At 39.0% G+C, this 25,874-nt stretch overlaps 1 protein-coding gene across 1 annotated transcript in view; it reads right to left on the bottom strand.

The window, feature by feature from the left end:
• The window catches only part of LOC105203254, a 59,555-nt gene extending 35,214 nt beyond the window's left edge, over nt 1–24,341 (bottom strand). Inside the window, exon 1 of the mRNA XM_011172030.3 lies at nt 22,308–24,341. Coding sequence (XP_011170332.1) covers nt 22,308–22,680 — 373 coding nt within the window. The 5' untranslated portion in view covers nt 22,681–24,341. The remainder of the gene's footprint in view (nt 1–22,307) is intronic.
• Nucleotides 24,342–25,874: the final 1,533 nt, after the last annotated feature.

Below are 25,874 nucleotides of genomic sequence, written 5' to 3'. Positions count from 1 at the left end.
AATAAAATTGTTTTCTTTGTATACTAGCTTGAGTTTATACCGATATTCTAATAAAATAATTTTTCTTAGAGACTCTAAAATGCTATTCCTCTGACAAAATCAAATTCCTCTGACAAAATCAAATAATGTATTTTTAGTTTTTTACAAAAATAAATTCAAGAAACTGATAATTACCTATAAGAAACTTATTTATTTTCGAACAAACATGGGTAGCAACTATTGATAGAATCTACCAGATGTCTAATTAATGCGACTAGACTTTTTTGCAATATAATCGGAATTAGAATGCATTTAATCAAATTTGATTGGTTATTTTTATGAGAATGGAATAACATTTCACCAAGCTGACATTTCGTTATATGTCCACGTTTCAGATTAATTTAACCAACTTTTTTAGTGTGACGCTATGGATTTTCTGGTGACGTTAATGCTCGTAGATTCTCATCATATTTGCATACTTTCGTTATTCTTGACGGCCAACTGGGCTTGATAGTTGATTAAACTTTCGGTTGAAACGTCACTTTACCGTCGTGACAGAATGGCGTAACGCGAACGTAAAGCGGACCTCGTACACGGGGCACTTACACGACGAATGCAATTCAGAAGTGAATCCGAGTTTCGTAATCACCGGCTTGGTGAGCGCCGCCGGGCCGCTTTCAGGACGCAAGCCCCCATTTAGAGGGTAGTCTCTTGTTAAGTGAGAGTCAACGACGTCATTAGCGTTAGGAACGACATCCTGGCACCCAGGAGACCGCCGCCACCTCCTACCTGGAAAGCAACACCAGTTTCCAGGTGAGGAGGTAACACGCCGACGCTACCCATTTCAGGTCAGACCGAACTCCGCGTCCGCATCTCGCCCCTTTAAAGTGCGATTAACCTTACTGGAGGACCGGGACAATACGCAACCACCAAATGCTCAGCTATTTACGTCCGCGATCGTATAACGTTTGCTCCAAAATTCCTTTGTATCCGGCTTTAATAGTTCACCAAGATTAAAGTTAAAATCGACTAAATTTTTTAATAAATATAAAGACAAGTCAAATATTGAACAGACAGTAATCCGTTGCGTCATGGATTTGGAAAGAAGATTTATTTAAGAAGAATACTTTTTCTTATAGAATTTATCCTCAGTCGAGCGACAACGTGAATTTCGAAAAAGTTTATTGTATTTTTAGTAAAGTTTAATAAAATTTGATTTTAATAAATTTTTATTAAAATTATAATAAAATTTCTCGCTTATGTTGCTCCATAACTACCATGAGAGATTTAGAAAGATAAATTCTAAGAGAAACATCTCTCCGTGTAACGTTTTACATTTCTATCTCGATCTTATTAATATAATTACATACTGATAATATTTTTATTTTATCATTTCACTGTAAAGAATGCAGGATATAATATTTTTTGGAAGACGGTAAATATATGGAAATTGTTTACCGAGCGTCAGTTTGAGTTTAATACCACGATCATTTTAATTACTTTTTTACGTTACGTTAATAAATTATTTATTAAGCGTATTCGCGTACTTTTCGAAACGTTAATACAAATTTAATAACAGCGGCGTTTAACAAAGTGCAGAATCGCTTCTGCGTCAGGACGGACCGGTTGTTTTAGTCCTCTGAAATCAGGGGAGGGTTGGGAGAATGATCCCGGGAAAAGGGGGTTAATAAAGTAATTTAGTCTGGCGCGCGAGAGCGCGCGAATGTGATAAAGGACACGGACGGCGAAGAAAGAGGGGAGAGAGAGAGAGAGAGAGAGAGGAGAGAGAACAAGATTATTAAGCTGTAAGGCGTTAACTGGCATAAGGCGTCGGTAGGTGGATACGTTGCTTGCGTGCCAGACTGACTGCATTTGCATCTAGACGCCATCAATCCTCCTGACGCCCGGTTACATTCCCCTCTTCCCCCCATCCACCGAGAACCGAGAGAGGAGGGAAAGGAGGCTTTCGACTTGCTCCAAGAACGCGACTGCTAACATCATACCTGGCTCGCGAGGTGCGAAATGAAGATCCAAGGATTACTTGGAAGGCGGCAGAGAAAGGGCGTTGTTGTTTAACGATCACCGTTCCGCGGGAATGGCGAGGAGGAAGCGAACAAACAACTGTGAATTTTGGAGCATATGGGTCAAGAGTGGTTCTTGACCCATATTTGACGGTTGAACCACTTCCATTCTTGAAGTCCGTTCTACGAAAAATTACATTAGCTTTATTCTTTCAAACGCCAGAGTTGTCGGCGATTAATTTCCATTTCTACACACCTCTATTTTTAGAAAAATAAAATTGAAAGGAATTAGACTTGAAAGAATTGAATCAGAAATATGACGATACGTTGCCAGTAACAGCCGACACTAGATATTCGTGTGTATATAGTATAATATTATAATTTTATTATTACAAACTCCAACTCGTGCGAACTGCGCGCAGAATATTTCGTCGGTTCTACAAAACACAATTCAATACATGATGTTGGAATAATCCGCGATGTAACGCATTAAATTGGTAAACAATTTAATAGTTTGTGCTAACAAGTATCTATAAGATCCCTCACTCTTTTCCTATTCATAGAAAAAACTGAAAAGAATTTATTATGAAAAGTAACAGAATTTGAACCTAGAGCTCCCAGCATTCCACGTGAGCGTCTTACCAATTCGAGTACCGACGCATGTATTTTTGCTGTTCTGTTTTTACTACTTAAATATATTACACATATGTATATGTATATATCTTTGGACAGAAAGGAAATAAATTGGTCAAATTTAATTTAATCAGTCTAATTATGATCATACGATTACTAAGTTTAATTAATAATAATATTATTATTATAATTAATTATAATTAAATCAGTTTAATTATATTTACATATTGCAACTAAAGACTTGGAAAATCTCAGAAAATATATAATAAACTTCATTGAAAAATTACACGCTACTCATTTTAAGTGTTTCCAAAATTCTAACATTAATATAACTTTGATAAACATAAACCGCCGGTTGCAGTTAAAGAAGAATGAAGCCTTGAAAAGGCGACATAAACTGTCCTTGCTAATTGTAAGAACCACTGCTCTAAGAGGTTAATGTCGAAGCGTCCTCACGAAGTCCTAACGAAGGCGAAATTCGAATTATGGCGATAGGATTTAATGCATGCAGAGCGTAACACATTTAAAGACGCAGCAATTATATTTGTATAATATTAATGCATGAAGAGATTTGAGATATTAAAGCTCGTTCGTGTTCGCGAGATGTTTGTCGTAATCGGCAATCGCGGCAACATAACCGAATTAATTAGATGAAATTATATATCCACTAGTTGGTACAAAAACACGTTTATGAAATTAAAAGATCGGTCTTTCGATATCAGTTTCATTATTAGTTTTACGCCAATTATTATTCTCGAGGCAATTGCCGGACTGCCTGAAATTCGAAAAACATGCGAGACTCGCAAAATTGACGTCTGCGAGGATTCTAAATATTTAGAAAACCGTCTAATCAGTCATATCTTAAGTAATAAAAGCTAAATAAAATATTCATGTAGTGAAGAAGATACTCCAGAATTTATATTAGTAAGTCATATCTCTCACATTTCCTACGCTACGTCGCTCGTTTGTATAATAAAAATAAATAAAAAATAACACGAGATAAAAGAATTTAAAGAGATGATTCGGAGTTGTCAACTTTGATGCATGAAAAAGAAGAGATTCGCAAAACGTTTTGACGAACCAAAATACAGAACTTTGAGCGATAAGATTTATCTTATTTTCGAATTTCCGAACGAATATTTATAGAGAACGACGCACTCCATATCTCTTTCGGGTTCGCTTTAACTCGCGTAATTATAGCTCGACGCGATTACGCGCGTATTAATGCCGCGGCAAAATTCCGAGGTATTAAATCCCGTTTGCAAGTCTATGCAAATGATCGTCTTGATTATGCGACGTCCGAAGAGCGAGGACCTAATTAAGGTGAGACGGGAACCCGGGTGGGTGAACCCGAAAAGGATCGATGGAGATGAGTCCCGGGGAATCTTCGCTACGTTACGTAACGCGCATTTAATTATACGCGCGATCAAATATAATCAATACGGACATAAATTAAGGCGGACGACGTCCGATGACGCCCGGCACGTAACTCGTCTATTTTTATCCGCGTTAACGATCGGACTTAGCTGTTCGGGATTATGATTCTCAAACAGACGCTGCTCGTTTTGACTCTTCGACCGCTGGGTCTGACGCGCTATCGGATCGTCGGAATCTTTCGGGATGTGGCCCGCAAAGATCCGCGAAACCGGATCACAATAATGTTGGTCGACGTAATGTGATCTTGGAGCGCGCCGCGACAATGTGAGTGGCGACGGGCGGACCAACGCGAGCACGAAGAAAAGGACGAAGACGAGGCGAAACGGAGAGGCCGTCGAACGAGCAACGTAAAAGATTCTTCGCATAATATGGGTAGCCGGCGTATCGGCCGGCCGATAAGGAGGCTTTTCTGATATGATCTATACAACCAGGCCGGTTAATTATATATTAATACCTTCGCGTGCGATCCTTGGTCGCGTATAACCGGCATCAAGAGACTGGTAGGCCCTGGTTGGCTGGCCGGCTGGCTGGCTGGCTGACTGGCTGGTTAGCTCGACGGGAAGGGAAGATCGGAAGTGGTAGTCTAAAGGCTTTATAGGCTCTAAAACGCGATCGGTTGGATCGATTCTCATCAATGAGGTATACTTTCGTAATGCAATAGTATAGATTCAGTCGCCGACTTTTTTTTTACACAAGTAAACGTTCCTGATAACCTTGGATGTACGCAGAGAGAGAATTTTCTCTTTGAATTTATCCTCAAAATCGTAGTAGTCGTAAAATAAATTGGATTTCGAGGAATGTTATTATAGTTTTACTCAAATTTAACCAAATATTTTATAATACAAAATAGTTTGATTAAATTTTGAGAATATCGGCACACCAATCGTTTTTGGATTGCATTTCTTAAACAAAAGTTAAAAATAAAACTTTGAAAGCGTAAATGCAAACCAGAAAATATCTATTATCATATGATATAGCAATTTTTATAACATCGCGTCGATTTTTACAATAATTAAGTTTTTCATAAAGTAAGCAAAAGCAAGCCTCTGACAAAATAAAGCCCAAAACTGACATAATAAGCTTCCTTTTTTTTTTACACGAATCATCTCTACGAAATATTTACAAGTTGGTACATGAAGATTCCTAGAAGCCTTCTATTTCACTGTAACATTTTTTGTTGATTTACACTTTATGTTATTCCGCAAAATGTAATATGCAACATGATAATAAGGATTAGATTAGATTACTAATTTATTTGATAGATCTCTTAATATATTCTAAATTTTTTTTATTATCCGATAATATGTCTTATTAACATTTGTGCCAGTTTTACGCTGTTCACAGTTTATGTCTATCCGCACAGCACGTAATATTGCAACAATATTGCGACAATATTACAATATCGCAGTAATATTACAGCAATATTGTAATATTACAGCAATATTGCAGCAATATTACGTGCTGTACGGGTAAACCCGTATTAAGAGAGAAATAATATAAATAAAGAAATATAAATAACAGTTTTAAAACTCTATAAACATGTGAAACGATATATTATCAATAATATATTTACTAGTGTATAAACCATTCAATTTGCAAAAAAATTTGTATAAATTTTATTCCTACTTTTGATGAATTCTTTTGTAATAAATTTTACGTAGAGAAAAACCGTGAACATATAAATTGTGGGTTTTTACTTTTCTAATTTTACTTATCCAAGTCGATGATTTTAACAATGTAATTAAAGTGCAATATTTATTTTCCGTGAAATAAAGAGTCGCTTTAGAAGATCTATATTGATATTGAATTTACTTTCTTCTACAAAATTATACTAAAATGATAAAATTCTCTTGAAATCCATATGGTATCACACAATTACTATTATTTTGAAAGTACATTCTGAAAGAAAATTCTCTCCGTGTATGTATAATTTATCCAAATTACTTGTTAATCGTCATTTTAAATTGCGTTGGAATTCGAGATTTCGGTTTATAATTTGAATAAACTTGTTTAAACGCACATTTTTGTCTAAACTCAATTTAGAGAATGTGACGTTTCTTTCAACGTCACTTTATTTAACAGTTATCGTTATTACTATTATTACTATTATTATAAAGATCAAACTATGCACATCATGTACAATTATTATGTAACCTATAAAGCAACCTTAACGTCATGCTCGTGGCGAAGGAAACAATGAAATATTTATGGAAAGCAATTTTAAGAAGACGCGGAAAAGCTATTTTGAATGGCGTAATTAATTCGCGAATAGTCAGCCATTCAATTTGTGAGCAAGATCTAATCGTAAATACGATTAGGCGCGATTGTTTCGGCTTGATAGGGCTTTTCCAAGGTGTCGAAAAACTTGGAAATGGGAGAACAAACGGCACCGGAACACGCGCGCATATACGTGTGGCGACAAGCGGGAAATATATGGCCGCGCCGGCCGGCGTATCTCTTAATTCCCGGTAAATACTGGGAATTTAACCAGCCGGTAATAAATACCCGTATTTAAATCCCACGCGTCCACGAGTCCTGAACTTGTTTCTGCGACGCGCGAGATGTAATTGCGAGTTTATGCGTTTATTTCCGCGGCGCGGGCGCCTTTTTTTTATTGGCGCCTCATCCCGCCCCTGCTTGCGAACTAATTACCCGTCGTGTTTATTTAACGTGTCAATTAGTAAGATTTACGCGGCAGCGAAAAAAAGAAATACGGCCTGACTCCTCGACAGTAGTAGTTCTTCAAAACTCAAATTGCCTTAGAACGCGCCCCCGGAGCCTCGCTTGCGGAGAGAATGCAGAAAGTTGGATGTTTACGCGAGAAGACTCACCGCACGTTTTCTTTACCATCAGAGACTCCGAACGCAATTTGTATTAATGCCGTGATTAGCCGCCACGCTACCTCGCAATTACATAATTTTCATTATTTACATTGAGAGCTTTCACTAAACTAGCAGCTCGGTATCGCAAAGCCGTAAAAGAAGAAGAAGAAGAAGATTCAGGACGCACGTTGTACTATGGATTCGTATTTAATTATCCCGGTCCGCACGGTGAATTATCAACGAGAGCGGCGCACTTTACGGCCTGCCCCAAATTATTATTAACGTAATGCACGAAAAGCGGAATGCACAAGTGCGGAAGGTCAATATTGTATAATTCCGCGTGCGCGTTATACAGACGTTCTCGCGCGGCCGATTGCGCCTGGCTTAAAAAGGAGAAATTGCGTGCCGAGACCTCGGCGCGTTCGCTTACACCACCCTAACTACTAGCCACGGATTGTTACCCCCATGGCGTGTCATTTCCCGGGCGATATTATATCCCCGTCGTCGCGTGAGGTTCTGACCCGCAAGTCGATTGTTTTAAATGACCGATCGGCACCGTGCATTATCAGCCGAGTAATAAAAACTCATTGGGCATTTCGTATTTAGGAATACACAAACGCTCGCCATTGTGTATGTATAATATTCGACGTCAATTTTTGTAAACAATTAAATAATAAGATGGAGATAACAATGAGATATCTGAATAATTTTTAACTTTCACACATTTTTTATGAGGTTTCAATGGCCCTTAAATAAATTTATTATGAGCGAATTTATTAAAAATATAATTCGTAAAAATAAAGCAATAACGGTAGTAATAATAATAATATATAATATTAGTAACAAATACATCATATAAATGGAATAATAAATATAAACAGAGGAAAGTCCGACCAATACCGACATATCACTTTGTAATTGAATTGTATTTCTTAAACAAAAATTACATATAAAAACTTTGAGCATAAATACAAATTAGAAAGATCACTAATACTGACATACCACTTTGCTATTGAATTATACTTTTTAAACAAAAATTAAAGACTTCGGAGACACAAATACAGACTAGAATAAAAAGTCGTAAATATGTAAATAATGAATATATTACTGTAATATATAATAATATGTAAAATAAGTTACAAATCTTTAAGTAATCTGTGATTAATACATGTTATTTTGGTCTACACATTCGTGATAAGATTATATTGAATTCTCTGTCAATCTTTGAGTTAAAGAGCAAATTGTGGAAACACCAATAGATACACATGCAGCTTTGCGGCACAGGCACAATCGTCGAAATAAAAATGTTACTCCCAGCTCAGTTGGCGAGATCGCCGCAAACAGATTCCGCCGGGAACAACGGCGCACTGAAGGCGTCGAGCAGCGAATTTTGTCGACGCGATGAAACGAGACTTAGCGACCTTCGATTATCACTTATAGCGTGTTAGAGGCCGCCGTTAATTCCGACGGCAGACGGTAGCGCGTAATAGAATGTAGCGAGCTGCTGAAAATGTTAATTTTCGCGGGGCGCATGGCACGCGGGAGAAAGCGCGCGCTCGTAAAAACGCGGATTTATCACGCGGTGCTGTCGATTAATCGAATGCAAACGGCAACTTCGCGGTTGTATTATTATCCGATGCAGATGTAGGCGTGCCTCACGCGATAAATTCAGATTCGCCGAAGGGTATTTTTTACGATGTCTCGCACGTTCGTTTCCCTAATTGAGGATGGTACGGTTCACGAGCCCGTCGACTACCAAATTCCGAAATTATAGCTGAAAGCGTACCACGGACCGTCGTGCGTGAAATAACATATTTTGAAAATTACGAGGTGAAAGATTTCAAATGCGAAAACGTTCTTTCGACGTGAAAACTTTCTCGTAATTAATTCTTTATTTTTATCCTAATTGTACACAAAACTGTATGTTAATTGTTTGAAAAACTATGGAAAAATATATATTTAGATCTCTACGTTCTATCTTTTTGCAATGAAGAATCGTCTACTGACGATAAACACTTCTTATAGCAAACGATATTATTGCCATGAACAATAAGCTGCTTCTTGATATCTTCACTTCAAAGTTTTCCAATATCTAGAAAACTGTGTTTTATTCTTCACTATTTCAATTCTGTCATATAAATTTACATTTAGCTTTTTTACAACAAAAGATCGTTGATTGACAACATTTCGTATCGCAAAAGATATTATTGATGATAAAGAATAAAAATCTTTTGACATTTTTACTTCAAAAGTCACCGATGTTTAGAAAGCTACGTTTTATTTCTCACTATTTCAATTCTGTCATACATTTACATTTGGTTTTCTTTTTACATCAAAAGATTGTTGATTGACAACATTTTGTATCGCAAAAGATATTATTAATGGTAAATAATAAAAATTTTTACTTCAAAAGTCACCGATATTTAGGAAACTACGTTTCATTTCTCTTTATTTAAATTCTGTAGTCAATTTACATTTAGTTTTCTCCCATCAAAAGGTCGTCGATATAGAAAATGAGTATTTTATTATATAGCAAAAAGCGTTATTTTCATAAATAATAACTCCTCGGTATCTTTACTTAAAAAACTTTGATATTTGAAACTTATACCTACGACACATTATTTTTATTTCAATTTAGTCGTCAATTTTATATTTGGTTCGCTCATAATGTAGAAGCGTCGATAGACAATCATCGATAAACGTCTTATGTTACAAAGGATATTATTATTAGCATAATAATAAATTAATAATAATAAGCTACTTTTTGATGTGTTCATTTCAAAATTCTTTGCTGTTTAGAATGCCATGTCTCGTTTCCATTTAATTTCCGTCGTCAATTTTATATTTGGTTCTCTTACAGTGAAAGAGCGACGATAGACAATCATCGATAAACATTTCGAGTCGCAAAAGATATTATTACTATAATAACATCTAATCTTGTAATAATAATAATGATAAGCTGCTTCTTGATATCTTCATTTCAAAATTCTTCAATGTTTAGAAAGCCACGTCTTACTTCTATTTAAATACCAACGTCAATTTTATATCTACTTTGCTAGTATTTATCTAGTATTATTTAGCTAGTATTTATTGTTCTAATTTCATATTTATTTGTCTGTTACAATGATAGAACGTCGACAGGAAAATGAAAACTTTTTTATTGCGAAAGATGTTATTATAAATAGTGAGCTACTTCTTGGTATATTCAATTACAAAACAAAAGTGCCGTTCTTCGATTGAATAAAGCAAGATCATCAACGACACTTTTTTGTGTCTTTGTATCGAGAATGCAGCAGCATCTACTCGCCATCGGCGCCAGTAAATTACGCAAGAAACATTAAACGATCAGCGTAAGCGAATTTGTGTTAGGTACATCGTGCTGTTTAGCTACCGTTCTCCATCGCGGCGCAGCGTTTCGCTTCACAAATCATCCGGCCGTTTATGTTCCCCGAGCGAAGACATTAAGGGCCGCGCGGTATCGCGGGAAGGGTTAATTCTGAAGAAGAACGGGATCGCTGAGAGGTGGACGGTATTGTGGCCGACGCACACAACGGACGAGATAATTTATTTGAAATAATTCCAGATGAGAGATACATCATCGATACGCCGCCGCGTCCGCCGACGTTCGCTCATTTTTGTCGCGGCGGGTCGCCGCGATGAAAAATCCGCTCGTCGGTTTGATAAACGCTCCCCCTTTCCTTGTAATTATGCGCGATCTCGCGTCTTAATTTACGACGAACAATCTGCTGGTTTGCCGCGAAATTTCGGGAACTTGAGAGAACTCGAGAGAGGATTTGCGCAGCTGTACATACATTTTTAAAGATAACAAAGTTCCTGAATAAAGGAATTTTTACAAAGAAAAATTGACATAAGTATCGTTTCGGTAAAGAAAGATATCTAAATCTATCAACGTCTCCAAGAGTTCATAAAATTATAATATTCAATAATATATCTGTTCTCTTCAATGCACACGTTATTATTATTAGTGTTATAAATTTGTTTGAAGCAATCATTTCCACAACTTTCGAAAATTTATATAATTAAAGTTTTGTGTTCATATAAGGTGAGACTCATTGCCCACCCAAAATAAGAATCGAGCCGAAGTTTTAGCAGTTTACAGACTGAAGATCGCATTTATAAGACATTGAGACAAGCCAGACCGGGGGCCAGGAAGCGAAATTGGCGAAGTAACTCAGAAAGTAATAAAAGAGAGATTCTTATCGTCAAAGACAATTAGCGGGGCATATAAATATGACGTATTTATAGTCTGTCAGCCGTATCTTCCCACTATATGCGTCCACTGCCCCGCCACACCCCACCTATTCTCCATCATAACTCAAACTATTTAATTAATGTTTTCCCCCTCCCCTCTCTTTCTCTGTCTTTCTCTCTCTTTCTGGTCGCGGAGAAAACTGATGATAAGAAATCTTGCAGACACGGCGCTTCGTAAACGCCTGGCAGCCTGGTTGGTTGATAGTCGCGTGATTCTTTGTGGATGGCATATCGACGATACCAAAGATTGCGAGATAAAAGCGTCATGAGGATCCCAAGTTTAAATGCGCAGGCGTTTAGCTCGCTGATCAATTGTTACGTCATTGACGTTATTAAATGGCGTAACAATCCTATTTGCTAATATAATATTTTAGATGGTGCATAAAAGAGCCTGTCAAAACCCATCAATTTGTTGTCGTAAATATAATAATAACAGACTAGTGTATTATATAGAAACATATAATATAAAATGATAAATTTTATATTATTTGTTATACTTTTGGACTTTTCAGAAATGTATAAAAATATGGGCCTAAATTTATAGGCTTTATAATTATGACTGCGTTTAATTTTTATCATTTTCTCGACATCTCTTTCATTAAATATCTGTTAATTTATGATACAATTATATAATTACTTGAAGAAGTACTTTGAAAATATTTTAAACATTGTAACGTAATTAACCGTGATCCAACCACGGATTTAAAGATCCAAGCAAATTTTCAGTTTTGAATTATTCTGTCTCAAATTCGGACACGTACAAAAAAGATGAAAAATGTTTTGACTCAAATAATTGTGAAATCGTATTCTGGAATGTTGAAAGAGTGTAACAGAATCTTTCAAATTCTGTGTTTCCTTTCAGAAACCCTTTCAAAAACACTATCAGATACCAATGACCCGTTTGAACTATGAAAACAGCGAAGAAACGTTGGAATACACAAAGGATTAAAATATCAAATAGTTAATTATGATTTACGTAAAAAAAAATTTCATTAAATTAATTTGAAATATGGATATAACAAACGAACAGTTTGATAAAATATGAACGATCCAATTTATGTTGAAATAACCAGATAAATTTGGTTACTTGCATTCTGGTTGTAACCACACAATGTTTGCATTCTCATTCCGGTCACATGAAAAAATGAACTGGTTGCATTAACTGGAAATTTGGATCTAGATTCAACCGCAGTATGACTGTTCAAAATGACTATTTTTGTAGGAATTGATTCCTGAATTAATTTTTGCGCACAATTAAAAACTGTGCTATTAAAATGCATCTTATTTGGTTTTTATTTCTGAACCCGACTTTGGAGATTCGCAAAAAAACAAGAATCATTTTATTAGAATATCGGTGAAAAATTGCATAACGTTGCGTCTTTTCTTCTATTCTGTATAATTTTCTTCTTGCGAGAAACAGAACGCCGTTGCGTCCATCTGTTGGCGGCGCCGCGTACTGCCAAAAATTTTGTAGCTTCAACCAGAAAAAGTATTTACCAAATCTTTATAGTTATCACATTTAAACGTGCTAAAATATTTTTGATGTAATAACCATAATCTCTATTTCCATGAAAATTTGCTTAATCAAATATATCTTGTTAATTCAATTCTATCTATGATTGTTCGTTCCGTGTGACAGCGCCAAAAACGGAAATTTATTTCCTTTGGTGACGAATGTGAGATTTGAGTGAAATTGAAATTGAAAATACCCAAGAATCACTAGCGTTTTTACTACGTTATCACTTTGTAGCTTCGTGAAATCTATTGACGAAGATTGGTGGCTCGCTCAGGATCCAGTTATTTTGGTGAGCGGTGCCCAGCGGCAAGGAAGACGAGGACGATTCAATTTGTCGGTCGCGCCGCGCCGCGCGAGTATTTCTGAGGGCCCGTGGCGATATTCACGACACGCAAGCCACGCTCGAAAATTAGCTCGTGACCGAACGTTGGTAGCTCGGGCCGCGGCGAGGGTGCGAGGAGCGAGGAGATTGCATGGGCGAGGGGAGGACGGCAAGGGAGCTCGAAGGGGCGCGGTGCGCGCGGGAGGAAAGTGCAGGGACGGAGAGGAAGAAAGAGAGGAGTTTTGAAAAGGGACTAACGACCGGCAGTTAACGGCGGCTCTGAAATTGCCGGTTGCCGGCGCATCTTCCACGGCCGACCAGGCCGGGAGAATTATTAAACTGTAGTTTAGTTTAAATTAAGTTATTACCCGGAGCCGCGCGCACGTTTTGCCTGCCTGTTTTCTCCGCGCGACCGTGCTGACCGAGCCGCGCGTTCGCGCGCGAGCTTTCCCTGCGTCCCCTGCGAGCTTTACCGCGAGCTTCGTAAGTCTAAGGGCCTCCGAGAGGGATTCTACTTGGCCGTTCGCCTTCCCGGAGGTTCAGGTACTTCTTTACGTATATTGACACCTTCGTTAGTACGTGGAGGCTTCTGCAAAAGTTTCCAACGTCGCGACGTTGAAAAGTTTTCTGCATCGCCGCATTCTTTTCTCAACACGGGCAGAGGCACGTTACAGTCGCAGGATATCGACATTTTGTGAAAATAATAACTGTATTTATGAAGCTGATCTGATATAGCAAACTCCTGCACATTGACAATAAATTTACACGGCAAGAACAGTTTTGCTGAAATACAGAACTGAAAATAATTATGCTGAATCGTTTAAAATTGTATCGGATATGTCTAACTTGGTTAACAGAATGTCAAAACTGTTTGCAGCAACATTATCATGCTTGGGCGACCTACATAATTATTTTGATGGTATAATATAGAATTATTTTCCGATCTGTATCTTAGCTAATGTTTCAGATCTATGTGATGTTTTAGATATATATTAATTTAAATATTCTCTCGTATAAAGATTGTATGGCTCTTCTAAATATAGCCTTGTGATATATAGCGCCGTTATTATTACGAGAATTTGATTACTTACGATCATTTATTTTGCAGTAGTTCTAATATAAAATAGTCAACAATAAGGCATTCTTTTTCCGAGCATTTCGAAACTTTTTCAAGGTACATTTTAGCATTTAATTACACATATACTTTCCATTTTATTGAATTTAAGCATATTATCGTAGGATTATATTTACACTCAAGTGTTGTTTTTAATTATTTAACATTTTGATTTATGCAAAGGGCTTCAACGATGGGATAAGATTTTGTTAATGCAGTCTTAATTAAGCAGGAAAACAGTCTCAACAGCTATAATCTCTTTTTGAAGTTCTCAGGTCGAAATAATTATTTGATAAATTGGTTTTAGTTTTACTGCTACTGCTCGTCTACATATTGTAAGAATTACAGATTTCCAATACTGCATAGAAAAAGATTAATATTTAATACAACAATTCATTTTCAAACAAAATTTCTTTATGTTAACAAATTATATCTGTTTAAGAATATAAATTCTTTCAAAAAGCTTTTATATTCTTGTTTATATACGAAACATTGAGTGATTGATTTGATATTAATTTTTTTTTCTGTGTGCAGTCTATATATGAAAAAGTTATGTGTATGAACGTATATTTATTTTTTATTCTGTCATATTTTTTGTTTATTTTTAGTAAATACATAATTTTGTAACAAAACATTGCTTTTTTTTAACAAAACTATTTTTTTAAATTTGTTTGTAGCGGGATTATATTACCATTCCAGTCTCTCTTTGAGCCATTAAGCAATGAAGTCACACATCTTATAAATAACATCTTAAATAATAAATGTTTTATAACTTTGTGTCTAGAATTTGGAAAAACACATTGACGAATGTAATCATTTGCATATTCTGAAGTTTTCAATGTAAAACACTGATTGTTAATAAAGTCATTACACAGAATGTAAATGGAGGGGAAAGGCGTAATATTCTCTCTTTTCTATATGAATTAAATATGAAAAAAATTATATCCTCCCTCTCCTTGTCAAAAAAAATAACACAAGTCAAATTTTTCAAATCTTGTATTATGTGCAAATTGCGTTTAAAATTATTGCCTTTTAAAAAAATTGTACAAATTAAAGTCAAATAAAAAAAGTCGGGGAAAATAAACATGCAAAAAGTAACACTAATCAAAAGGGTAGTTTTTAAAAGTTTAGCGTAATAAAATCAATACTTATTTATTTCTAAAAAATTTTAAACGTTGTGAGCAAACGTTGTGATTAGTTCTAAGTTATTTAACATATGTTAACACTGTCATAATTAATGAATTTTAAAGTACGCAAATTTATTTCTTCTCTCCCAAACAAAAACTATTTTCGATTTGTGTCACTTTTCTTATGGGAATGGGATATGTGTGAATTGAAATGTTCTCTAACGCAATGAATTTAAATATATTAAATGTGAATTAAATACGAGAAAATGATACACGTAATTTTTCAAATGTTCCTGGCTTTCCGAGTCTGTGAGCGGAGCGAATGATATTTCGGATGAATTTTTAACGAAGCCGGCTAACGAGCGGCTTCACTAATGACGTGCGTTCGTCATTACGTGTCGGTAAAGTCTTCCTTCCATATTACTCGCAATTTGCACTCGTCCTGCCGGCGATAATTTCAAGCGCAAAAAGCACACAACCCGCGACTTGGAATTATCACATTAACAAACACGCGACGCGAATCGATGACACGACGCGCGCGATTTTACGTACTGATTAAATTTATTATTACAACCTGACATCTTCGTAACGATACAGCATTCCCATTGCGCGAAACAATAATGACAATGATGAATATTCGACGTAATTGTAGATTGTGGTCCGCCAGCGTTTGTAGCAAAGACGATATCCTGTCGCGCCATTCTGTTATATGCCGTCATCAATTTTTGCAATTGCGTGCCAGTGCCTCGAATAAAATCGCATCGTTATTGCTAACGATAATCGCGACGGCGCGCCGGCAACGTCCACTGGCGATTGCGACGCGTACACCGCCGCGCGTCTCCGAGTGTTAACGATTTCCGACATATTTCCGATAGGTAACAATTTTCATAATCACGCGTTGCTATCTCCCAATGCAGAATTGCACGTCGTTATCACGACGACGGTGCGACGCCGGAATCATTTCAATGTTGTAATTTACCCGGGCGTGAGAAAGCGATAAAATGTATATCATTTTTCATAATTAGACACGTTGCTGTTCAAATACGGATGCCTATCCTTTCGACAGTGATCGCAATGTTAACCGTGCGATTAATATCCTTTAATATTACGCTTACACACGCAAACACGTCCGAAATCAGGCCGAGGACTCGTATGGTGGTCATTATGATAAATAACAGCGACATTGTGGCCGACGCGCCGTTCACGGAGGCTCAGCCCTAAGATCTCGCACGCTCTCGAGTCAGCACTTGGCGGATTATTTCACCATTTTTCTGAAGAGAGAGAGAGAGAGGGGGGGGGGCAGAAGAAGGAGAAAGGAGAAACCGCGGCAAATCCAGGTGGTTTTGCGCTAAAGTGCTACCTTTAAACTTCCCCGTCCTTCGGCCAATTAAACTTTCTCTGCATAACGCAGGACGTTGAAGCGGAAATTGTATACCAGATACCCATAAGGCGAGCTACAGGGACGTTTCGATTTTACGTCCTGAGCCATTTTCAATCTATTGTGAAAATAGATTGAAAACGTCCAAATGGGACGTGCCGATGTCTAATTAGAGCTTCCAGTGGTAAAGTATGACACGTATCACGTTGCTTTCAACGCTCGCAGTGACGGATACGATTTCCGCTCCAACGCTTTGCACCGTTCGAATGTACTGCACTTTGATTTCCGTCTCGTTACTGATCCTTCGAATGAACGCACGCAAATCATTTTCTGTTTTTTAAGTTTTACGAGCTTTCCCTTCTTCATTCTTCTTTCCGCCTCCTCTCCCCCTCGCATCCTCTTAGCTGAGAACGGTCGCCCTTTTTTGTCAACTGTCCTAATGCCTCCTTCTCCTCCGTTCTAATCGTAAAATAATGACAGGATGCTACGATAACGCGACCGCTTACCGAAAGAAGCTCGCCCGGCTCGTCTGGTCTCACCTGCATCCCCCCAAATGTATTGCCTTTCTCTCAATGATGGACACTGTTATTTTGACTCGCTATAATCACGGAGGTAGCTTTCCAAGTGGGCGAGGGAGAGCATACCGATCTGCTCTGCCTTTGAACAATTCCTTTTCCGGAAAGAACAGTTTCCGCCCGGAGAAGACTCAGTTTAATCGTCCAATTTGAAAGGACGAACCTATAATGACCCACCGAATCGTCGAACACGCCAATAGTAACACGAACGTGCGTTATTGAATGGAAACGATTAATTTGAGAATGTTACGCCAACTGTATTTTGTGATCCGTGAAGTACTCTTGTTAATTTAATCTCATTCTTCCATCTACGGGAGGCCTATCGGGAGGGCGAAGAGCCGCGTTTCAAGGAGGCACCATTTTGCAGGCGGCGAACACAATGCGAACACCTGTTATACCCGGCGACGTGTGTGCAACGTGCGCGATGCTTAAAGCGGCAATTAAGATACAATAATTCTAGAACTAATATCACCGATGTAATGTAAGTTATGGTTCATAAATACTTCGTGCTTTGAGAGATCGTAATCACGAAATTACCGATGTGACTAATGTTTATGTATAACTCCCATTTTTCCGCCTCGGTTCAACGCGTCCGCATAAGGTGCGTCTATCTCTGTTCTAGCTACATCTCGTGCGATATGATCTCTGCGCGATTGCCGAGATACATGCAGCTCGATAAGAGAGACGGGGGGGAGGGAGATAGAGCAAAAATAATTCTCCGTAAATTCGCGTCTCTCAAATATCACGCGTGTGATACGAGAGTCATTGTTCTCGGGGCAAATAAGGCTCTCCGAAAAGGTCATTAAGCAGGTATCGAAACAACACGAGGTTTCAACGCGCTCGTGCACGTTCTCTCCAATCTGTCGCTGATTCCGATCGCGTTAACTTGGGATTCGAACAGGTTGGAGATACACGATGCAAACGAGAGCGCGAGCAGACATAAACTTAGATTAATCGGCGAGTCTGTGAATTGGAAATCCGCAAATGTGCATGTAAATGCGGGATGAGAAACGAGCAACATTTGTGCGTGAGACGCGTGATAAGCTTTATCTGAAAATTACATAAACCCATTGATTGGCAAAAATTGAGGAAAGAGGAACGGGAATAAGGGAAGATGAAAAGAGACGCCTAAGCGCACAACCGCGCACAATTTACGGGCCGGATTTTAATTCCGTGTTACAAGGTAGCGGTGAAGGAACCAAGAATAAATTAAAAGATAAAGCAGTGACATCCGGCTCTTCTTTTTTTAAATCTGTAAATTATCGATTCTCCTGTCAACGTCTGTGACGTCTCCTCGCTTATTTTTACTTTATAAATTCTGACGATTTAGTCATTATTTTATTTTTACACCTCTCTCTTCTTATTGGTGTCGCATCTTTACTGTTTTTTTTCACTTACTTTAAAAATTTGAGCTCTGAATATTTCACACACGTTGGCAGCTAGCTTCACTCTTTTGAACGGTTGACCTTTCGGAAAAATGTCCAATGATTTTACAACATTTTTCTTTTAGTTTACTACGCACTGAGGAGGACCCAGCATCAAACTCGTAACTTCAACTGTTTAATCTCACACGTGAACAACCGCAGCAACTTACACTGGCAATTGTTTCATCTTTTGATTTAATTGACAATTTTATTGCGTAGAATGATTATTTGAAATTAATACCTATCTCTATTCCTCCGTTTCTGCTCGTTCCTCCCACTAATTCTCGAATTCGTCCTTTGTTCTACAGGAACGAGGGACGCTTCAATATTTTTGCAAGGAAAGAAAGCCACTTTGCTAAAAGAATACACAGAGAAAGGGTCGAAGCCGTCTGATGTGGAAACTCTAAAAGAACGAGACGCCCGCTTTGCATGCCACTGACACCGGCCTGACCGTCGATGGCGATATCGCTATCAGGTTAACACGTAAAGCGACACGTTTTTAATCTAGCCTCTGCTAGTCTGGATCTTAATTCACGGCGGCGGGATCGGCGCGGCATGTGGCGGCTTTGCGAGCGGTTGGAAGCCGCCCGCGAGCGCCGACGGACGGGACGCAATTTCGCGGCGACGCTAAGCGCTCACGGCTTAACGATCGCGCTAACGTCGAAAAAGTTTAACGATCGTGTGTAGTGGCGTACGCACGCGAGTCCTCCACGAGCATTCCGCCGCCGAGCTAATTATGTAAACGAGTATTTCGCGAAGTTAGGGGAGGACGGTGAGGAGGAAGAAGAAGGGGAGATATACGTGCGATCCCATACGCAAGGCGGCGGCCTATCGCCCGGCGACATCGAACGGGGGATAAAATCGCGAATAACGACACTCCGCGAGCGTTTCATTAGGAATCGGTGTAATTAAATGTCCAAGTGTAAGTGTGAAGTGGCCAAATGCGCACGGGTGCGAGGCAGCGCGGCGAACGATGCGATTTCGCGCCAGAGCCGAATTTTACGTCCATTTGACGCTCGACCCAATTCTCATTCGTATAAACGAATTTATGCTAAAGAGGTTGGAAGAAAGAAAAATCTAGAATTCTCAAAAGCCGCTGTCGAATAGTCAACGGACGCTTCAAAAATTTGCGGAAGTCCTTGAATTAATTTAACCGGAGGAACTTAATTACCGACAAGTATGTGACTTTAAATTTACAACAGATAAATTTTTAAGGAAGAAGTATGAAGACCTTTCATTCTTACGCCCCCGATCGTTTTTAACTTCTGGTCCGGCACACTTTTCATGCATTTAGATTATTTGAAACGGCGATCTTTATTTTGAACAACAGTCTAATAGTGTAAGTAGGATTTTTCTAACTTGAAGAAACGAAAATGTAATTCACATTCGTCAGAAAGGACGAGGATATAAAAATGTCATAGATATTATACGTTTCTATAAATTTGAAGCTTGTTCGATGTTTCGAAAAGTTTAATAATAATGACATAGATTTTTTTTCGACGTACAGTAACTGCGAAAAGGAGAATTATACAACGGTGGAGCTTAATGCAAAATGCAAAATTTGAAGTTGCACAATTAAAAAGTGAGGATTATCAACGTTTGAGAATCCGAACGGTTATTTGTGGCAATTTTTAAAGCGATGTGATCGAATATTTCGATAATTAAGTTTAATTAAATTTAGATTTCTGTGTTATTCGATGCCTCATTTGCAAGTGAATGCGAGACGGATTCCTTCGGTTCCTTTCAAGAGCGCCAATGATATTTTTCATGGCGGAGAGCTCGTACGAGCAATCGTGTGATCGTTAAGCGAATCTGGTTCAGTTTGACATAAAGGAAAGGCATTAAACGCGAAAATAAACTTGGCTCATGTCACGACGTAACGCCATAAAGGACGTTCGGTGGACGACGTTCGATCAGAGCAGAGACTCGCAATTACGCGCGTTCCCGCCGTTGCCAATAAAACTATTTATCATGGCGGAGAGGATGGGAGCTTTCATAAATCCCAAAATAACCGGCGGGTCGATCTGATACACGCTCGCGTGCACGGCTGACGTTCATGAACGAAATGCTTCTCCTCGACGTAGAAATCATTATGCAATTATAACGAATCTAACCGCCGCATACTTTTGCGGAACCGGCGAAACCGCCGAGTGTGTTATCCGACGCGACGTGCCGTTGGAGAAGAACTACGAAATTGCTGAGAAAGAACGGCGGTCTGATAATAAGTAGGATTATTCTCGTCCAAGCGAACAAAGACGTACAATATTCGTATTCGCCAGGAAATTGTGCGAGGATATAAAAATGTCGCAGATATTAAATATTTTTGTAGCCGCGAACGTTCCTATCGCGAACGTTCCTAATTCAAATTAATCAAAGCTCGTTGCACGTTTCGAAGAAATTTCACGCTGAAAAATAATTTACTGCAATTTTTAAGCGTGTAATCGAATGTCTTGATAATTCAGTTTAATTAAATTAAGTTTCTAAATACTAATTGAAATTGTCTTAACACAATACGTCGCCACCTACGATTAAAAATATTTTACACTGAACAATCATTTATTGCAATTTTTAAACAATTTTTTATTCGAGTGTCTTGATTATTAGGTTTGATTTGATTAAATTTTTGTAAAGACACATACACACACACGCACACGAATTCATTTTAATACAATCTTTTATTATTTACGGATATGTTCTTTCTTCTCTCTGAACACAATATTTTTCAGCATTTATACTTTATTCAATTTTTCTAAATTTTCTAACTCTAATGTCATAATTTCATAATGAAATATATCAATGCTTCCATAATGCAGTAATGACCATTTTTACAAATGCGTATCTCACGTATGAAATTAGCAGAGGTTAAAGAATTTTGTAGAGGAAAACGCGTTAGACACGAACGCTATTTTAATTATTCGATGCCTTGAGTTATACCAATTTGAACTTTCGTTCGTCAAAGAACCGGCACTGTTCACGCAAATTCGCGGTAGCGCGCGATAAATTCACAGCGGCGGAAACAATCGAAAGCCAAAGGCAGGCGAATTAAGTGGCGCTCCCTTCGAAGCATAAACAAGTGTTAGGGACGTGAATGGGATCACGTAAAAAACAGATTTCCACCCTCGGCTACGCGGACGTTCTCGCGCACGAAACACGTTTTCAGACGGGCGGTCGCCAGGAAGGGCGGGAAAAGGGGATAGAGACTAACATCGTAAGCGATCCCAGGGGCTCGTCAGGAACGATCTTATGATTGACCGCGTTACGCCACTCCCAGAAGACCGTTTTTCAAAAGCTATTTCGGAAATGCCGCCGCCATCAACGTACTTCAAGCTATATCATGGAGAAGTAACTCTAAACTAAATTACTTATAATTCCAAGGAGTATAATCTATGAATGTAGCAACTGTAAGAATCTTTTACAGCACACAATTTTCCAAAGAGAAAAAAAAGTTGTCTTATTTTCTTTATAAAAATAGACCAAGCCCTTGTTCAAAGTTTTTTTAAAAGGCTCTTTACCAAAAGTTAAAACATATCTCGTAGACGTTCGTGTTGTCTTATAAAAGAAATTTATAAGGAAAGGGTAATATATTTTTTTTTAAATTACAGCATCCGAGAAAGAGACTAGATTGTGTTAAATTCAATATTAATTTCAAGCTTATCGACTTCGCACAACCATTAAATTTCTACTCACCTTTCTTTTCGTCCTCTTCCTCTCCATGATCAGCAGCATGATGTAGATGATGCACACTGGGATGATGCCCAGTGATCCCCGGTACTAGGGAATGATTGCTCAACGTCGGATGCGGATGATGCGGATGATGATGATTGAGGAATCTGACTGCTGCGGCAGCGGCCTGATGCTGGGCCTGTATGCTCTGCTGGACCTGGCTCTGCACCTGACCCAGTACTGGATGATGCGGCGGCCATCCTGCCAAGTGGAACGGAAACACAGGCGTCGTTCTTTGGAACAACCTGGTCGGGGCCAGCAAGGATCCTCCGGAGGCGCTGGAGCCGCTGCCGGGGGGCAACGGAAAGGATAGACCGCCTCCAGGCTCCAGGACCATCTTCGGTACCAACTCGCCGGCGTTCGTCTCTCCCACGGAGAGCGATCAGTCCGCTCGCATCAATCCCTGGGATCAGCAAAGCTCGATCACCAGGAGAGGAGGGGGGTCACCTGATCACTGGTACACTGGTGTCATGTGTCCGTCAAAGATGCGAGAGATTGGAGGTTATCTGACGCCGTTAGATATTTCCAGTTAACGCGCGTTTACGTCTTCCATTTTAAACCCTTTGAAGCATCGTCACTGAGCAATACAATTCATAGATCATCACTGCCTGTAAGTCACTCGTTTGTGATGATCATTAAGACGCTTGCGAAAGCTTTGATCTCGCCCTTTCAAATGGGTTTCTGTATCTTCCATTCTAAGTCTTTTAGGTCGTTACTCAGATCCATCCCGATCATTGATCTTCTCAGAACGCGATGATCTTAATGAACGGTGTTCCAAACCAAGATTCTTATTGCTTTCTCTAATGTTGATATTTTACATATTCTTGACGTTTGCGGATGCTTTCAGGATCTATAGATCAATCCGTAATTCAAAGTGTCAATCACAACGTTCCACATATTTTGTAACTTTTTCCGTACCAAGTTGCCTGTTGAATAGGTGATTGATAGAATTCCGCCAGCCGTCGGACAACTTAATGCTCCGGCAGCTTCTAAACGCGCGACTTTTCTAACCAAATTCCAAGCCGGTATCACAAATTAGGCTATAATACGTCGAAAATCCATGATCGACAATTTCAAATGTTGATTTCACCAAATACGAAAACAGCCAGTCCTTTATTTGTTATGATCGATGATTGGAAACTAATGACTTTCAATGAGAACAACGTCTTTCCAAAAGTCCATTACACAGTCTTTGATTTGTGACGTCACTGAAAGTCTCACGATTCACGGGAGCAATTCTTCTCGGTGTACTCCAAAATTCTGTGCACGTTGGGATCGCTTCACCGAATTACGCACGTTTGCAACACTTTCCCGGCCACGACGCGTCACCGGAGGAACTTCCGGGTCTTCGCGGCCCTCGAGTACGTGCGCGTGACAGGCGGGTCTCCGGGATTTCCTTGGTAGCAAGGACCTGCTGGAGTTAAGACCACTACGGCATGAGCCAACGGCACAATACTATCTGCCCAGAGACTCGAGTCAACGACTCCCCTCTGTCCGCGAAACTGAAACTGGTTTTAGGATCCGCCTAGAGGCGCCCGATTGGCCGAGCCCACGGCAGGCTCGTGGGTTACACGGAATGTTGAGCCAATGCGGGCGCGGGAATTATACGGACGGCGCCGCCCGCCGGACGCTTTTTTCGTCCTGGAATTGAATCGACGCCTGCTTGCGGTGCCTGGTGGGGGCGAATCAATTGGTGGCTGCCCTGAAACAGGCCGCAAGATGGCTCCTCCCTTCCCACAGCCGCTGCGAGATACCCTTGCCGATCTCATCGGCCGAGGTACTCGGATTCGAATCGAGTTGGATTCGTCGTAATGGACAGGCAAAATATATATCAGTGAATTGTGCGGTTGTTTATTGCCCGACATTGTTGTCTCGCCTTTTGTCCATTTGCTTCCACCAAATAAAAGTTTCAAGTAGAAATTTAACTCTTTAATTCGCAGGTACACAACGTAATTTTAAATTTTATTCGTCTAATTTAAAGATCGCGTTTAACAATTAATATGATACGTACGGTAGATAATTTAACTTGATTAAGAATATTGTGCGACAAGATCTTGGAATAATATAATTTTAATTTATATCTAAAAGACATTCCTGCTCTCTTAGATTCTTAATTATCATTGAATTATAAATGTTTAGTGAATTTAATAAATTAAAAGATCTTGATTCTCTCAGACTCTTTTATCACGCATGATATTCCATATGGAATATCTTATTGATAAAATTAATGAAATAGGAAACCCTCCTCGGGTCTCGAGTGGACGGACGAGCTCGCGAGGAAGAGACACCCCCATGATCACGCACCACCACTCCCGTGGCAGTCCCCCCACTCCGCGAGCTCCTTCCGCCCCTCCAACCCCCGAGGGCGCGATCCTCTTTTAATAAAAGGAGCTCGGAGGCGTTAAGTAATTACATCTATTCTCTGCTGGGGAGGAAATTACCTGCGCCGGGTCGGTGTGGGAAAAATTGGGAAATTAAAATTAACCCCCACCCCGGCTGAGCTCAGCGCGCGCTTGCTCGCCCGTTCTGCCCCCTTTCTCGGATTGCGCGCTCGACCGGAACACTTCGTTCTCGAATTTAGGAGGAGCCGGCGGCCATTACCGCTTACGTAATCTTTTTTTGCACAGTGACGGCGGCAGCTTGTTAGCGAAGTTATTTAGCACGCGATTCGCCCCCTTCCCTCCCGCCCCTCCGTTCGTCGACGAGAACCGAGAGAGCCGGGCACTCATCTATCATCTCTGGATATTGTTGCCAGAGTAATACTAATAAAGGACAATACATTTCAACGCTCATTGTTTTACATCCAAATGAAATTTGAATCTTCTAATTTCAGCAGCTCATTTCTAATCGATCAAATAGTTTGCAGTAAAGTCTTTCGCAGTATGTCATGTATATTAAAATATTATTTTAAAATATGAAACGCGTGTTTGTAAAACACAAATCTACATGTTTATTAAATCATCTTACTGCTCTGCTTAATTTTTTTTTTGTTTTAGTGAGAAGAAACTAATCACTTGATGATTTTGCGGTAATTTAACGTTCTCTTTTGCAACAATAAATCTAGAGACTCTTTCTCCAAATTATCGACACGATTATTATTCCAAATGATTCTATTCAACTTCTTTTATAGTTTTCTTTTTTTTTTGACTTGTCAACTTTTTTCAGAATAACAAAATATGTATAAGCGGAAAATCAATACGATATTTTACAACTATAACAAAATAAGGTTCAAATTACTTGCGAAATGCATAAATTCCAGTTTCAGGATGTAATTAATTTTAAGAATTAACTTTCAGTATGGGAATAATTAAATTACTTATCGATTGACAATAACGAGAAACCACGAAGTTGATTATGTTGAAGGAAGAGGAGAGGGACTGAAAGGGGTAAAGTGGAGCCATGAAAAATTGATCGAGCACAATATCTCACGTTTAGGTGCATCTCGGTGAAGGAACCAGAACACGCGCGGGTCATACATCAAATACCCGGAGGCTCCTGGCGCGCACGCGCTCTCACGATTGTGAGCTTTAA

This window comes from Solenopsis invicta, chromosome 13 (assembly GCF_016802725.1).
Source record: "Solenopsis invicta isolate M01_SB chromosome 13, UNIL_Sinv_3.0, whole genome shotgun sequence".
Lineage (NCBI taxonomy): Eukaryota > Metazoa > Arthropoda > Insecta > Hymenoptera > Formicidae > Solenopsis > Solenopsis invicta.
This window is presented reverse-complemented; position numbering and strand designations above follow the sequence as displayed.